This window comes from Ischnura elegans, chromosome 2, assembly GCF_921293095.1.
Source record: "Ischnura elegans chromosome 2, ioIscEleg1.1, whole genome shotgun sequence".
NCBI classification, from domain to species: domain Eukaryota; kingdom Metazoa; phylum Arthropoda; class Insecta; order Odonata; family Coenagrionidae; genus Ischnura; species Ischnura elegans.
In genome coordinates, this window is record NC_060247.1 from 64,562,773 (window position 1) to 64,581,028 (window position 18,256).

Genomic DNA, 18,256 nt, shown 5'->3' on the forward strand with positions numbered 1-18,256 from the left:
TAGATGTTCTCATACTTATTGCAGATGAAGATTCCGACTTCATTTCAACATTGATGTGGCAGGGTTGGAAGGTTATCGTTTCTATTCTATCCTCAAGGCATTATTAATGCGGTACCCAGTATAATTAAATGAGAATTGTAAGAATTTCTACATTTGTATTTTATATGTAAAAGTCCTCATACTAGATGAACATGTCGATTGCATGCGAATATTTCTGCTGTAGTGTAGGATAGATAATTTTTATATTTTTCCCTCGAGTGAAGCCATTCTTAATGCTGATGTAGAACGGGGCGAAAAGAAAAATTGGGGTGAATAGAAACGAAACTTTTTTTATGTATAATCTATTTCCTACATAACTATGGGTAAATAGCGGCAGCTATTATTTTTTTAGGTTGGTACACTTTTGGCTGAAAGTAAAATAATGGTTTTTTTGGTTGGCAGCACTAGTTCCTGTTTGTTTGTCATGTTGAATTTTACCACGTGATTCTTGTTTTTTTATATCCACTTTGAACTTTCCAGGTATGTCAGAATACGTAGTGTTCTTAAAAGTAAATAGCTGTAAAAAACATAGTTTAACCTCTTCGGTCCCCTTGTCCACATATGTGGACAGCCGGTTTATTATTAATTCACAGGCTAGTTTCTTCCAGTAGAATATTGTACTCTTGTACGCATCTGTGGACATACCTTTTTTTGAATTTTCCGCCTTGACAGCGCCAATTCTACATACTAGAAGCTATTTATTTCAGCATTTGTTTTCCAGAAATCAAAATGGCGGCCACAAATAAGCACATGGGAAGTAAGTAAACTATATTTCCGCTAATTTTCACTGGTTCATGTTGAATTTTTTTCTTTTAATGTAATCATTATTTATACTTATGATGGTAGTCTGTTGTTTTTCGTGCGACCACCAATTATTTTTCTATCCTTCAATTAACAAATGTACACATATGTGGACATCGGGTTTAACTTTGCTGTTTAACATGCTATAGGCCTCTCTGCTGATGACATTTTGGAAATGTTAGGAGATAGTGATGTGGATATTCCAGGGGAAATATCTAGTGGTGAAGATGAAGAACATGATTTTAATGAATATTTAGAAGAATATTCAAGTGAAGATGATGTTCCACTAGCATCACTCCGTTCACCGAATTCAGAAAAAGGCACTCCGAAGAATAAAAAATGGACACGTGACAAGTGAGTTAAAGTGCATTGAATGATACTGCATGCACTTATGAATACATTGGTGATAATAATAAATAAGTAATCTGCAAAAAATTGTACAACTTACAGGATGCCACCATATGTACACGACGTAGAAGATCTCTTTTGTGAAAATGAGGAAGGGAGTCAAAATTTCCTCGATATGTTTTTCGAGTATTTTCCTCCCAGCTTTTGGAAAAGTGTGGTAGAACAAAGCAACCTGTATTCAGTACAAGTAAGAGATCATCGCTCCATTAATATGACCTACGATGAAATCATCAGATTTGTTGGCGTGTCCATTTTGATGGGTTCACTAAATTATCCGCAAACAAGGCTGTATTGGAGTAGGGATTTGGCCGTTCCTCTCATTCAAAAAGTCATGTCACGGGACAGATTTTTCGAGTTAAGGAATCATTTACATTTCGTTGACAAATTTGTTACTAGCGATAGCGATGACAAGTTACAAAAAGTAAGACCGATACTTGATGCCTTTTTGAAAAAATGTCACATGCTACCTAGATCGAATGAACAATCTGTAGATGAACAAATGATTTCTTTCACTGGTAGATGTCCTAATCGACAGTATGTACCGAATAAGCCACATCCAGTAGGACTAAAAAATTTTGTTCTTGCAGAAAGAGATGGTCTTGTTCTTGATTTTCATATCTATGTTGGAAAAGGAACCATTCCTGATAAGGACATGAGGGAGCTTGGTCTGGGCGCAGGAATTGTGAAGTTGCTAACGAGGACGATCAGCCATTCCATCATCTACTGCGACCGCTTCTTCACTAGTGAAAAACTAGGTGATTACCTAGTGGCAAATAATTTTAACCTCTGTGGTACTGTCATGAAAAACAGAGTAGGTGGTGCACTTAGTATTTTGAAATCCGACAAAGAATTAAAACGGGGTGATTATGACGAGGTTCTGCGCAGTGATAAAAAAATGTGTTGTGTCAAGTGGCAGGATAGTAAGGCAGTCACTATGCTATCTACTTGCATAGGTAGTGAACCCCACTCATCTTGCTTGAGATGGGACAAAACAGAGAAGAGGAAACGTGAAGTCAACCAGCCTCTAGTTATAAAAAAATACAACCAATGTATGGGAGGAATTGATCTTTGTGATCGACTTCTAGCATATTACTCTTCTTCAATGCGTACCAAAAAATGGCCTTTACGGATATTTACGCACTTTGTTGATTTGGCTATAGTAAATTCCTGGGTAATGTACCGCCGAAATTGTGTGAAGGCAGATGTACCAAAAAGAGAAATTGCCTCACTTTTGCAATTTAGAACTCGATTAGGCAATGCAATGATTCACTTTGAATCTGGAAGGGTTGAAATCAGGGAGGAGATCCAAAAAAAAAGAGGCAGGCCATCAAAATGTAGTTCAATTAGTCCAGGCCCTCATGAGAGTTCTAAAATATGTGTAAATGAAGAAACAGGCATTGAAGATCAGCAAATTGACCACGAGGATCAAACCCAGCAAAAACGTCGAAGAATCATACACCCTGTCAATGACGTCAGATTTGACAGGATAAATCATTGGCCTATTTTTAGCAATGACAAAAATGCATCACGATGCAGACACTCTGGCTGTTCATCAAGAACTAGGATTAAATGCCAAAAGTGTGATGTATACTTATGTGTGAGCCTCAATGGCTGTTTTCAAAAATTTCATACAAGGCACTAAACATGCTGAAAGAAAACAATTGTTTTTTATTTTTTTAAGATTGTATTATGTATCATAATAATTGAACTATTTGATTTGTACTAAGATTTTAATTACTTATGTGCCTTTATTTTAATGTCATTGTAATTCATACTTGACATAACTGTTTATTTGAGAAATATTAAAAAATAAAAATTACTAAAAAAATTATTTATTCTTCATTTTGTTGATAAACTTTTATATTTTTATTCGTGGTACAATTTTTTCGCATGCAATAATAGTATTTGATCAATTAAGTAAAAAAAGTACATATATATCGCAATAAAAAACAGAAAAGTATATTTCACAATCTGCATATATGATCCTCATGTCCACATATGTGGACATAGAATATTTTAACAATTATAGAAACAATTTCAAAAATACTTCCACACACAATGTCAGTAGTCTCATATGTGCTAAATATTAGCAAGGAAACATTTTTCTGAGAGCCAGGTTTTTTTCGGGACCGAAGAGGTTAATTATTCATATAAAAGATTCAGGCTTATTTTAAGCTTTAACTTTAACAATATTATTTCAAAAATTATTCATATTTCTTAGGTTAGGTTTTCAGAATTTATGGGGTGAATAGAAACAAATCATTTTTAGTGTTTTATTCACCCCACAAGAAAAATTTTTCAAAGATGACCTGTCTGATCTCACAATTTATTTATAATAATTTAATCTAGTTAAATACGGTAATTGTCTACCCATTCAATTTGTTTACTTACAGTTATGTAACTTCTTTTGCTTATGTACTGAATTAAATCATTATGTTGAGAAATTAATTTGTATTTGTCCATAACAAATTAAAAATACCATATTTAACTGTTTCCATTCACCTCCGATTCGTTTCAATAGAATAAACATGAAATTGAAGTACTTTTTCTATTCACAAAACAGGGGTGAATAGAAACACCATGTTTTAATTTTTTTCTTTAAAATCAAATAAAATTTAAAAAATAAACACTATAAACAAATAGGTCTATAAGATACCTGTGTTTGGGAAAAAAATTGTTTATATGGAACAACTACAAATATACAAAATTTCAAACCAAAGTTGAAAATTGTTTCTATTCACCCCGTTTTACCGGTACCCATTTCAATTACATAAGAATGTTGAGCTCATCTACATCTGTATTGTGGACCTACATTGTAGATGCCGGCTGTATGAGAATACTTCTGTTGCAAGGTTTATATTTTTTCGTATGCGAATATTTGTTCTGCTGTAGTGAAGGATAGATAATGCTGATATTTTTCCCTCGAGTGAAGCCATTTTTGAGGTGGTGCCCATGCTTGTCCTTCAGAAGAGAGAGAGGCGGGGAACAAAAGCTACCGAGAGGCACCTCGCCCTCACACCAACGCTCGCTCCGCATCCATCGTCCACTCCCTTCTTCACACGTCTCCTCCTCGCATACTTTCCCTCTGCACCCTCAGAACCAGCCTCGGCGAGATGGTCCTTTTTGCGAAGCGCACGGCTTAGCTCTTTTGTTATCGCAGGGCACATCCGCGTGCGGCGAAATGGCTCTCCCCGATCATCATCATCTTCTCTCTCCGGCCCGTCTCTCTCCGTTCCCCCTTCGTCTCGCATCGCCGATCGTCCTTTGTTCTTTTCATTCCATTTTTTTCTTCTCCCCCGCCATCTTCCTATTTTTTCATGCCTCCCTCGCACTATTTCTGGACCTTCGGTCATTATTTCTCCCCCTTCCAACACTTATCACCTTCTGCCACCCACTCGACCTCAAGAAATTGCCAACAATCGAGCTTTTTAAAGGTCATTATACCCCGTGATAAAATGCTTCGCAAAATATTACGTAGGACCTCGTAAGGTGTGGACGTAATAGTAGGATATGACAGAATGATGCGATTATACGGAACTATATTAAACAATTTTTCGTATTCAATGCATAGTTTAAAATGTACAATGCATGATTTTTACCTTGCGTAGTACCAAAAAAACTAATTCAAAGTAGCAGTATAAACAGTAACTTAGAGACTCAAAACTTTTTATGGTGTTGTTTGAACCACTGACCAATCCATATTTATTCAATTCTGTTTTAATGTTCAATTTTTGTAAATTAGAAAAAAAACTTTAATTTCTCATACAGGCGTTTCAAACTATGAATATTGAATTTAAATCCATTTTCAACATACATCTTTTTACTGATAAAATACAAATCTAAATGTGAGGTAAAAAAGAGGTATTAAAGTTGTACAGATAAATAGACAAGTCGTGAAGGTGGTATAGAGTAGATGGCCGAAAGCAACTGGAAAACATTTCATTTCGGCCAAGAATGCCAATAATCAAACATCCGGCTATCTTTACTTCCATGGTGTCTACTTGGACCACTGAGCCATCGAGGTTTTTTACATGTGCATTTTGTTCTCTGATTCAATTTAATATCAAATTTATAACGACGGATATTCCATATTTAGACAAATTTAAGCAATACATATTGAAATAAAGTAACTAATAATAACCAAACTTTTTTACTTCAACTACAGTCCCAAATGTCACCACTTTAGGCCGTCATCTGAATCGACAAATATATTGGACACTGATTACGGCACAATGAGTCCACACCTGTCATGATGTGTAACATATGGAGTAGAAAGTGTAAGAGATTTCATTTCGTTATTCCAATCAAAGAGCTCCACAGAGTTAGTGTCGTCACAGTTTCGTTAATCCTGTCAATTTCAATGAGTTTTTCTCCTGCTATACGTGGCAAAGTCAAAATATTGTTCAGGTTCACCATGCGATGGAAAACCTAACCTGTTACCGTTTCACGATTCACGAATGAAATATCGAAAGAAGTTATTTTGCAAATTAGGAAAGCTAAGTTGCTAAAGTTCATAATCCTAGTAGTATACGGTTGTTTGAAGGCATAAAAAATATGTATCAATAAGGTTATTAACCTTGAATTTCTTTCCTTTTAGCTGCACCAAAATAAAAAACACGGCTTACATTTATCACGCAGGACACCTGCATATTATGCACTCCCACCGGCCTTGGCCCCCACACTCAATTTAGACTCCTCGCTCATGATGTACTTATGCCTCACGATGGTTAATTTTTCCTCGTTGACTAAAATTACATGAATTCAACCCTCAGATATCATAACCTTTAATTCAGCGACCACCTAGTGTTTGAATTCCACTCCTGAATCAGAATTTTATTGTTACTAACATTAAAACACCTAATAGCAGTAGATGGCAAATTTTGAGACCAAAAATATTGCAATTTACGTATAAGGTATGAAATGTATAAGTATAGCCTTTTGGGACATATAGCGACACAAGTTAGGCAGGTAATTTCTCAAAACAAAATCAAATACTTTTCTCTCTTTGCTGCCCTTGTATATCCAATTAAAGAAACAAAACTAATACTAACATTTTTCCCCGTGGGTAGATGAACACGCTGTTTTTTAATGTTTTTTTCTCGACATCCGCATCTAAATGGCTACATTCACCTTTTAAAATAACGTTTACATGTTCCATCAAGCCATGTATGATATTCATTAAGAGAAAAAAAATGTCATGAGTTATTATTTTATCTTCGAGTAATAATTCAATATTTATTTCTTTCTTTGTTTAAAAATTAATATTTGCCTAACTGCAATTTTAAATTGATTTTCTATGACTGAAATATGAAGGGTCCGTTTGTGTAGCTCTTAAAATATTTATGGAATCTCTTGCCTCCATTCAGGCAGCTGTTGTTTCACTCACCTGCGCTTGTGTACCTTGGAAGCTATAAACTTCTTCCATTCCGTGAAAAAATAACCAGTCATCTCAGCTAACATTCATGATAATCACCTGCTGTTTTCGATTTCGAAGGCTGATTCCGATGATAATTTTTTTGTGCATCCTGTTAACAAGCAATGAAATTTCTTTTCAGACGATAGCTGAAAAAATATTCGCAGGAATAGAAGGATCAACAACTTTGCTATTTCCACATAGTAATTTACTAACACCGACCATGGTTTCGTTACAGAGTAACATTATCAAGGTGAAAATTCAGGTAAATTGACAGCATATATAGCAGAATACCAGGAGCCGGGATCCGTCTAACCAACGTTAACCAATAAATTACTATGTGGAAATAACAAAGTCGTTGATCCTTCTATAGCCTGCGATTATGGATTTCCACCAAGTTACGCCCGCTACGATTAATTATGAAAAAATATTGTCCCATAAAATTAAAACAGCACCACCTCTCTAATTTATCTCACTTGCTATCCTGTGGAGGGAATAAACTATGATCTAAAACATGTGGAAGGCAAATTCCTAGATAATTGAAATAGGTTTGCAATTTCTTTTTGCCTATTATCCTGAGATCTCGGCGCTATAAATTTCGCCTAAAGATGCTGGGCAGATTTCAAAGGCACTCGTAGCTATTTTCTCCCTCGCCATCACCTGGTAGAAACATCGTTTTTTTTCCTCCTTCCGCTTCTTCATTCGTTCCCCGCGTGCAAAAGCAGAGGAGCAGGAAACGGCGTCTGTCGGCGAACCTTCTCCCTCACTCTATAGCTACGTGCATTTCCTCCTCCCATTGGCCACTCTATATAATTGCCTCCCTTACAACGACCTTTGCTTTTTTCATTCCTCCGAGTGCCTTAAACCCTTCTTTCTTATTGCATTTTCTGACGTTCATTGTCCTCACGGACATCCTTGCCTCGAGTTCCTCGCCTCCCCAGCGTAATCTCATCTCCTGTTCGCCACCAGGGATACGCTCTTTCTTCCTTAACAACACGTGCTGTTTTCTTCACTCAGCCGTCCAGCTCTCATCTGTTCCCAAAACTCACATCTTTTACCCAATCACAGTCTCATAACAACTTCATAACCACTATGAAACCAGGGTTTTTGTACCGTGGCCCTCTTTGAGTCTCCCTCCATTCTTCGGCTACGCTATTTTCTCATTTCCTCGTGATTGGCAGCTTCTTTACCGCACGTACATACATCCAAGTTGTTTGTGTGATCACTATCAGGACTACTCACAACGGTCATCATCTCCTCCTTGTCTCACTCTTTCTCTCTCTCTCCCTTGTCCTTTGAAACCGTTACTTTGAGATCCAAGAGATGCGACCACACTTCAAACCGATTGGCGTTCCAACTAATCTCAAAATGATGCGATCGAAAAATGAGTTTTTGCTCCTCTTGATTTTGCAATCGGGTCTCCCATCTTCTTTGTCCGCCATTGCGAGGCATCTCAACTTACAGCTTTGGCTATGCTGTGTATAACATGTGCTATGAATGCCAGTTAGCACCGGACTTACGAATAATAAGTTGAATTTGATTTTGTATGCTGTTGTCAGTAATGCACTTCCAAACGATATTTGCCTATCGCAGTAAATTAGATTTTCGCGCATTAAATTTTTCATTCTACCAAGGATTAGCCATAATTTTTGAAGTTCTTACTCTTTATTTGTCATTCCAAACGAATATTCATCATTTTTATCATGGAAAAAATATTCAATATTAATCAACGCAAATTAGCTTAAAGTTTAATCATATTTAAGGTTGTCCGAGGAAATTTCACCCTTTTTTTCGTTAAATAAGTCTAGGTAAATATTCATGAAGATTAAACTAGAATTCCTCCTCTCATCATTCTAATTTTGGAGAATATGACTGCGTAGGTTTCCGCGGTGTCGAGGTTCCAAAATCTCCATTCTTTCAGTGCTACCGAGTCGGTTGTTTCTCGATGACAACTGTTTCGCTGGCAGTAATGCCAGCGTCTTCAGAAACTGTTGTTATCAACAAACAACCGACGCGGTCGCACCAAAAGAATGGAGATTTTGGAGATTATGTTGAAAATATGTATGAGATTTTTAGCTTAATTTAAATAAAGATAAATTCAAACGTGATGCAGTGGAAATATGAAGATTTTGATGAAGGAAATTTCAACATAGATCAAAATAAAAAATTTATATGGCGGACGATTAAAAGCTATTAAAAATAACTCTAAAATATTAAATTAAAATCGATGTTAATTTGAATCTAGATATAAGTTATAACGAGTATCTCAAAATCTATCTAGATAGCCCTGATAGATATCCTTGACGCTATTTCGTCCCCTCCTTATTTGGACTGGCGTAGTTCTTCACATTCACGTCCCATTTTGAGACCTCCATTTATCAGTTGAGATTTTAATCATGTAGATTCGCAGAAGTTGAAAGCATACAAGTATGGTGATTACTATCAATGAACTTTAAACTTTCCACTGTCATCTCCTAATTGCCGCCAACTTTCTTTCTTTCTTCGACACATAAAGCCTGCGATCACCTTCTCAAGTTACGTAAGAAAGAGACAGAAAACAGCTAGAAGGCTTTCAAACCTAAGTGGTAGGAGCAAGCGGTAAGCCATGCGCTAAGCCACCCTTGACCCGTATCGGAAACTTCAACGCTCGAAATCTCCTGTGGCCATTGAACGTTAACAAATGTTGTTCTGGCAATGATTTCCTGGTTCATGATGACGTTTTAACTTAGAGATGAAATTATATAACCTCTCTTTCATCTAGTGTATTTTCATGAATTTGAAGTATTGACACCACACGATTTTATCTCTGCCGCTAAATAATTCCGTCCGAAGGATGGTTTGGACATGTGAGAGTAGAGCACCCCCCGAACTAAGCCTGAGATGTGTAAATTTTGCCTATTCAGAGTAGGGGGCCAGTTTCCTTTCCTAGGCCACTTCGCACTTAGAGAATTTTGTTTGGGATGGCCAAAGACTTCGTCCGGGATCATAACTCGGGACCAGATCCAAGTGCTGTATCCACTTGGCTACCACGCTCCTCCGTCAATTTGGTATAATGGCGATATTTTTGCAGATCTTACCAAAAACTAATTGTCTGTAGGTTCAATACACCTTAAAAATCATATTCTTTCCAAGCCTCTAAATTCGCATGATATTTTTTTATAATAAAAAAATTAAATTGAAATATAAATTAGCATGAACATGCGCTCGACTGTTTTTAACCAAAATACTTAAAGGCCATTCAAAAACATCCAATTCTTCATCCACATTAGAATTATTTTTATTTTTATGAAAAGGAAATACATAACAAAGAAGCATAGGCAAAAGAAAGTTTTACATGCATGAAACTGCTTTGGAAAAGAAAGATCATTTTCTTCTCTCATTCAATTCCAAAAATATGAGCTATTTATTTTAATTTCAAATCATTCTACTTTCCACAATCTTGGGTACCTTTTTATTTTCAGATATGGCAAATGACAGTTTCGAATTGATAAACTGAGGGTTTTAAGAAAAAAGAAATATCAATGACATGGTTCTTGCTATTCTACTTATTGTTAATTAAGATAAGATAACCGTCAAGCAATTTGCATTCTATCTCTCATTGATGTGGTTTCACGGAAAATACTCTCAATTTCAAACTCACTATGTTACTTGCAATTCTTTAATTTTCAGTTAATTTTAAGATCACCATTTGTTTTTCATTGATTTAGCTATTGATAGATTTCGTCTCAGTTAATTAGTTGTTTAAAAGGTAATATGTCTTTACCAAACTTTCTGGTGACTTATCATTTGTAATTTATCCAAGTGAAGGTTGATCCTTGCGGAATTAGTTGTTATCCATTGGATCTTAGGGCGGTTTCACGCCGTCAAATTCCGTTCAGGACTCGTTGAACAAGCTTTCTCGAATGGTCATGACGTCATTCCAATCGTCATGACCGCAGACATTTTGTCTTGAATGCTCTTAATTTCCTTTGTTTCTATCTGATTCTTCTTTTCTTTAACAATTCTAATTTTTATTGAGTCTCGAATGGTGTTGAAGCGTTTCGACCAATCAGAGAAGGTTTTCTAGCCTTTCAAGCGCTCCCTTGAAGATGGGATATTAATAAGTATTGGCATAATGGCCACCCTAATAAAATTTTACGAAGGGCAATGGTGTTTTCTATTAAGTGAACTACCAAATGAAGCAGAAGAGACGTTCGACGCTGCAAGGAGTTAATACAAATATTTTGCCCGTACGTAAAATTTTGATTTTAAATCTCTCTCCTTCTCGCTTTTCGTTATGCTTCATCAATTCATCAATCATGTTTTCTATCGTTATTCAAATGAACTCGAGCTTTTTAAAACAGTGTGAAAGGCCTTTCAACTCTTTTCAAGATATTTGGAGCAATCATTCTTGAAAGACCGTCTCGAATGGTCTTGGATATCATGTTAGCGTTCAAGACGACTTGTTCCATGTTCCTTATTCAAGACATCTAGAGTAGTGTGAACGATTCTTTAGCCTCGCATCCACTTTATGTTTTGCACATTTTTATATTTTTTCCTTTCGTCTGTTTCGAATGTTAGATAAACACTTAATTTGCGCTCTCTTAGGCGAATTCATTATTCAAAATTACTCTTAATTTATACAAAAAACAATAAATAATGAATCTCCTAGTAAGATATGTTAAATTCAAATTTAGTTTTCCTCTCTCTGTCACCTTTAAATACCACTTTACCACTGAGACGTAGAGATGCTCATTGAACCTATCCCAATAAATAACAAGTTGAAGCATTTTCCTTGAAGATTAACTCTTTGAATGTAGTGTATAATGTCACTTGAGGACTATAGTGAAAAATCAATTGTTTTTGTTTGCTACAAGTAGAATATAATCACTGGAACTTATCTCAAATCGAAGTCTTAAATTCAATTAATTTAAAAATCTGGTTGTATATTCGGAATCGTTATTTACTGTAATGCAGCAAATTTCTTCGCGCAATACGTGGACAATTATAATAATTCTAGTAATATTTTTTTAATTATACTGAAGCTAAACTATAAAAAGGCGGACGAAAGTTTTCGGTTCTCATTTTTCTTTTCACGCCTCCGCTCCTGTCAGTCCTGTCACTGTGCCAAATACTTTTCAGCTATTTTTGGTGAATAACAGCTCAAGGATGCCAAAAATAGTGTCTTTACTACCTCCGGTCTAAAGCCTAGTATAAATTTAACATTAAATTAAAATTTAACCTCAACATTGAAATTTGATATTTACTGTACAACATGAGAGTATTAAGTCCAAAAAAAATTATTATCCAAGCCCTAAAAAAGCACCAAATTCATTAACTCCGCGAAAGTCAGTGTGCATCCCTGATATATTTATTTTTCAGTGATCGGTTTTAAATAAATGAAAGGTATACTAACGTATTGCTCGCTACATATGCTAACGTGTTTCTCGCTCAACGCTATCACACCCATAACTCATAAAGCATGCGACGGGTCACAGATCGAAAACAATCTTTTTCTATTTTTCATGCAATATACAAACCGAACATTTGTGAAATAAAAGATTTTCCATATTATTCGTCGACGCATTTCACTTCCTTAGTTAAAATAAATTCAAACGTAGAAGTCTCCATGAGGAAACGATCTCCAAGTGAATTTTTTCACGTGGTTATTCACCCGAGCCCGCACTGGCTATGAGAATGACCTTCAAGTGATCACAACCGGAGAGGCTCATCTTCCTAAACGGCTGGATCTGGGGGCTTCCGCGCTTCGCTACAAACCCGCCCAAGCAAAAAACATCGTGACCGTAGAGTTTCTGGTTGAGCAAAGTCTGGCCCGGATCTTGACCTCGACTCTCGCTTCGTCGCAACTCATGGAGTCACGAGCTCCTCCTCCTTCTGATTCATTTTACGGCTTGACAACACCGGCGGCTTCCCTTCCTTCGTTCGGAAGAGACGCTCTATATCTTTCCTGGGGGGTTACCACGTAAACGCCGATTCCGAACTCTCGACTTCGACTTCGGCAAGCGGAGCCGAAGTTACGTCACATTCGAAGTGGTTCCCGATTGTTGCGACCACGTAAGCATTTCATTCCGAACTTCGGCACGACCTTCGAATCGAACTTCGGCATGCGAATTCGAAGGGGTTTGAGGCTTCGAATACTCAGTGCCGAACACGGATTCTCGGTTCAAGGTTTGACGAGCTTTCGTATATCGTAATTTTTGTGTCCTCTGAGGTTAACCACGCTGCGTATATGATGCTACTATTTAATTTAATCAATTTTAAACATGGCACAATAACATAATCCATTTACAGGCTTCGAATTGTAGATATTTGAATCAATTCCCGGTTGTGTGTTTTGGCCAAGATGATGACTCCGTTTATCGTATTATGTTGATTACAGTTACGTTGAGGTATGAGTAAGAAATTGAATATATCTAATATCCTGAAGCTTCCTTTGAAGTAATGAAATAGTCAAGTTTTCAAATTAAAATGCCCAAGTTATGTTATCGTTCGAATTTACTTCATGAAAGTTGGAATGCAACTAATACATTCGCGTTGTTTGGGCCGGCATCTTCACGATTAATTAAATATGGAGTTTTTAAGCTGCATCGGTAAGTAATCATCGTCATTACTAACGTTTCCATAATGCCATAGCCAATCAATTATCTCAATAAAAGTCCAATATGGACAATCAATTCACATTGATGAAGTTAGGTTGGAATATTACTGTCACGAAAACATGATGACAATAAGCATTTTCGATGAATTCATTAATTAATTTCCGAAATATTGCAATTTTGGCTGTGGCAGTAGTGATGATTCGCGAACTTTCATATTTTAGGCTAATATAACATAATGGGAGCTACAATTCGAATGGTGAAAAGGATTTGTGGACATTGCCATTTAGAATAATTTTGATATTTTAATCTCCATGTTATTTCTTTTAACATAAAAATCTTATCTTTGATTGATCTGTGATGCATGATGAAACTCTGAACTAAAGCTATGGATGAGATATGGGGACTCAACTTTTTGAGAAGAAGGCAAAGGGAGAGAGAGAGAGCTAAAAAATGTTGCACACAATCGCGCTAGGTTGCGTGGAATCAGGGATTCCTCAGACCCTTTTGCTGTGGACGAGCTCGTCTTCAAGGGGCTCTACCGCCTGACAAAAGATATGGTGCGTGAACTTGTGGCAGGTTTGAGACCACACATGGCAGTAGCACGGAGGAGCACGGCCATACCCATTGAGTCAAAAGTTAGTTAAAATAAATCAAGGCTAAGAAAATGATCTCTGCATGTGACTTATACGCTACTTACTTATTCCAATAACTTACGTAGGTCCTCTATGCACTTCACTTTTATGGTCAGGGAAGCTACCAAAAAAGCACCGGAACCGATAGTAATCTCTGACTCTGCCAAAGCAGCATGTCCAATTCCATTGAGGAATTAACAGAAGCTCTCAACTCAAACGAAATCCTTGCTAAATAGATCCACTTACCATTGAGGAGAGAGGAAATGAGCAGGATCATTCGCAAGCATGGATACATTATATTTAAATTCTTGATTTATTTATCATTAACATTACAAAGTCATCAATACATTTAATAAATTAAAATATACATTTACTTTTAATAAAAAAATCAATTTGGTTTTCATGAAATACTACCATTAAAAAATATCAAAGTTAATGCCTTCTCAGGTACTCGATGAATCTATAAAAGAGAGAAATCAAGAATTAATAATAACATATACCTACTTTCTTATCACCCAGGAATTACCTTGTCACACAAATACCTGGCACAATAGGCTATGTTGATGGAACTTATTTAGTCATCAAAGCACCAAAAGAGCAGGAAAACATATTTTTAAATAGAAAATCATTTCATCCCATCAATGTTATGATAGTTAGTGGAAATCTACTGACATGGTATTTTTCAAATATGTAAATCCAATTCAAAAAATAGTTCACCATTAGGACTGAATTATTTCTAAGAACGACTAATGAAATTTTTTTCAATTATCTCTATATAATTTTTGTATGTTCTTAGATTGTAAAATTTGGAAATTTGCCTTTTTGCAGACTTAATTCAATGTTATGCCAATGTAGGCAGTAGCCAGTGGAAAATGTTAGCATGAAAAAATAAAGCATTTTTTTTAACTTGGAGACATCTCTAATCTCTCGAAATGTTGAAAGATGTATGGATACCTTTCCCTTTCTCCAATTTAACTTACTCATTCGCAACAGCCTGGAAGGTCTCCGCCATTTGGGCCACAGCAGTTCTTCTAACATCAGCCGCCTTGACCATGCGTTCATAGAGCAATGTGGAGTTATCGTCTGAAATAAATTTATTCACAATACACATTAGACTTCTCAAAAAATTTAAATTAATGTATTTTTGTGAAACAAATATTAATATAGAAAATTACGGATATGAATACTCTGACATAGCAACACTGCAATGGAATACTGAAAATTTATTGGCTATCCAAATTAAGGTGAGAATTTCTCTAAGATTCTCAAAGGAATGAACTGGCTGAATCTAATTGAACTAGATACTCACTAAGTCATGAACATCAAAATGTTTGTTATGACAGAGGAAATTACACATGAATGATCTTAATTGAGGCTTCGTTACAAATAATGTTTAGTATTAATCTCATTCCATTCAAAGATAAAAGTTTTTAACAACCATAAACATATTGCTATTTGGGAAAAAAGTTTCTACGGATGTCATCCGTATTAATGGTATTTTAGTGCTGGCTGGATTGGAGACAAAGGTAACCCAAATACACTCCGGATATATCTATACTTTTTAACAAAATAAATTAAAAGAGTGAAGAATAGAATATTATTATGAGAAAACATATCACTATTTGAACATCCCTTACTTATGCATTTCGTATTTATTGAGCCAGCTACTTTCAGTCACTATGTTTCGAGAGATCACTTCATTTCTAGCACAGTAATTGACATTCATTTATCCCTAGATAGCCAGAAAACTCACCACTTTTTTCCCTCTTCCTTTGTCCCCTTTCCCTGTGAGCCTTCATCGCTCTGCTGGTTTGGGTGTGGAACTGGGGAGGGGTCATGTGAAGTAGAAGGTACTACATGAGATGAGGCAGGAGGAGGCAGCTCCTTTTGGGCAACATAATTGGTCACGAGCAAATGCAGGGTGCTCCTCCATAAATTGCAGCATTATGGCTCGCTGCTCTACAGAGACCCTGAAATTGGCTCCTTTGCCTGCATCATGTTCTGAAATTGTAAATTGAAGTACTCTGCAAAGATGAATTGTGAATAATCAATCACAATAAAACAATTATCTCCTTCAATTATAATAATTCACATTCATTTAACTAGCCAAAACAATTTGTAAACAAAATATAATCAATAAAGGTATCGTTTAGAAATATCATAATGGATTAGACGACATATGAATGCTGAGGGAAAAAATATTATCTTAAAGATGTATTTGTTAGGTAAAACTGTTTTTAAAAAGCATTTTAAGGTTTCAATTTTTCCTTTTGAGTATGAGCACGCCTTCCATTCATGTAACAAACAACAGCATGTAATCTTTGCTGGTAAAAAAACATAAGCATTGAGTAGAAAACATAATAAAGCAATAGAAATAACATGATTACATACTGCAAAAACATCTTACCTCTCAGGCATACAAATATAACTTCCATTATTGTAAAAATATATGACATTTGTCACTGCGGAACATCTGCATGTACTGACAGTAGCTTTATGATCTAATTAAAATACAGCATACTTTATAAACTAAGTAGAAAGGCATTCAATTAATATATATACTTCTTGATATTCCACGATGAGGTATTTACCACAAATATAACCCAGGTTGGGTAACACAGTAAAAAAGAGCCTCACAGGAATCATGCCATCTAATCATGGAATGGCATCAATGACACTAACACTCAAACTAAAGATGTACATAATTCATCTTTCAGGAGGATTGCAACCATTTGTGTCACTGTCTATGCTTTCACTACAGAATTAGAGGCATTTTTACCAACTATTTCAATTCAATGCAAGTATCATTACAGCCAAAGTAACTATCATCCATTAAATATTAATTTTCTGGTAAATACCTTCCTCATGGTATCAAGCACGCCTTTCGTATGCACAAAAACATAATGCAAATTCATTTACAGCTTATTATATTTCCTCACATTCCCATCATATAAATAAATATTCCCACCACCGTATACACAATAAATAAACAAACAAATTACCTCTCCGGGATAAGACTTCCATTTCGTTGGTAAAGGAAGACATGCAGTGATTGCGAAACATACCATCTCAGTAATATAGAGCACTTAAATCATATAATGCGCCAAATGATTATGTCATACCTTTAGGTTTATACCACTTGCCTTCTCGGTTATCCCGTCAGTATTCAGGGTATGCTCACAGTTGTTACAGAAATTGAAAAATGATCAAGTATGTGTTACCTCAAAAGGAGTAGCTTAACAAACATCGTCGTTCACCTTTATGATGTTGTCCTTCCATGGCTCCAGTCTTCTTCACTTTCTGAATGCAAAATCTAAAATAAAATGCCAGTATTAGTATAATTTGTGCAGAGAGAATTGCAACCAAAACTGGTGAATAGATGAAGCCGCAACGGTGTCTGATGAATGAATGAATATTAAAGAATCAATGCTATGGTCAGGTGATATATTCGGCTATTGAGTTATTTCTTGATACCTTAATTTAATTGTCGCTTGATTTCACATTGATTAAATTCAGGAGTCCCAACAGTGGATGAACGAACGAATTAGGCGGCATGTAACGTTTGCTTTGTTGAAATACGCATCACGTATTATGGGATTAATACTTTGTTTGACATTTTAAAAGGTTGTTTATCTATTGTTGGGACGAAAATAAAAGCCTCAGAATGTTGAAACAGCTGCTGTTTGGCATTCCGACATCGTTGGCCTCGATTTCGTTGACTTGTTTATTCATTATCAATCATCAGCATTTCATTATTTACCGTAATCGAAGTAAATAAGTTTATACAATAAAACAACTTCTTGCGCCTTGAAAGTAATGAAGGATATTTACAATACGAGCAATTATCCGAGTTACTTACCTCATATGGAAATACTTACCTCTTATTCTGTGTTTGTGAAGCAGACGGAAGCAGACACACCCAATGCGGCACACGTTCTTCATTGGCTGCAAATGATTACGTCATTGTTTCATCCGTCAGTTATTGCGTCTCTTCGAAAAGCTTTTCGAATTCGAAGCCGACGAGTCGAAGGTTGTTACGTGGTCGCGCCGAAGCACCTTCGGTTTCGTCTTCGGCAAGCCTTCGGAAGCGGACTCGAAGTCGAATTCCCTGCCGAAGGCGAATCCGAAGACGGTCTCGAATTTACATGGTAACCCCCCAGAGGCCCTGTTATGCAAGGCTTTTAAATTTTGGTGAAAGTTTCCGGCCACTAAGTGATGTAATTTCGACGTCAAGACCTTGAGTATTTTGAAGAATGTGACTCACTAAGCATTGAGATGGCTTGAATGTGAGACGTCATGCTCACGAAAACTTTGAGGATCCACCACGCCAATTCCTCACTTATACAATTTTACGGAATATAACA

General features: G+C 36.1%; 1 protein-coding gene and 1 long non-coding RNA gene across 3 annotated transcripts; one reads left to right on the forward strand and one right to left on the reverse strand.

The window, feature by feature from the left end:
- The first annotated feature begins 585 nt into the window (after nucleotides 1-585).
- LOC124153171 (piggyBac transposable element-derived protein 3-like) lies at nucleotides 586-4,082 on the forward strand. Its single transcript, XM_046526273.1, has 4 exons — nucleotides 586-796; nucleotides 990-1,194; nucleotides 1,291-2,419; nucleotides 4,068-4,082. Exons 1-4 carry the CDS (start codon nucleotides 769-771, stop codon nucleotides 4,080-4,082), a joined length of 1,377 nt encoding a protein of 458 aa, XP_046382229.1. The 5' UTR covers nucleotides 586-768.
- A 10,198-nt stretch (nucleotides 4,083-14,280) lies between these two features.
- On the reverse strand, nucleotides 14,281-18,051 carry LOC124153867. Of its 2 annotated transcripts, none has more exons than XR_006863775.1 (3): nucleotides 15,646-18,051; nucleotides 14,873-14,975; nucleotides 14,281-14,352 (listed from the first exon to the last, which is right to left on the reverse strand). It is a non-coding gene; the product is annotated as an uncharacterized LOC124153867 (long non-coding RNA). The 2 variants fall into 2 exon arrangements; XR_006863776.1 differs by having other exon boundaries at nucleotides 14,296-14,352; nucleotides 14,847-14,975.
- Nucleotides 18,052-18,256: the final 205 nt, after the last annotated feature.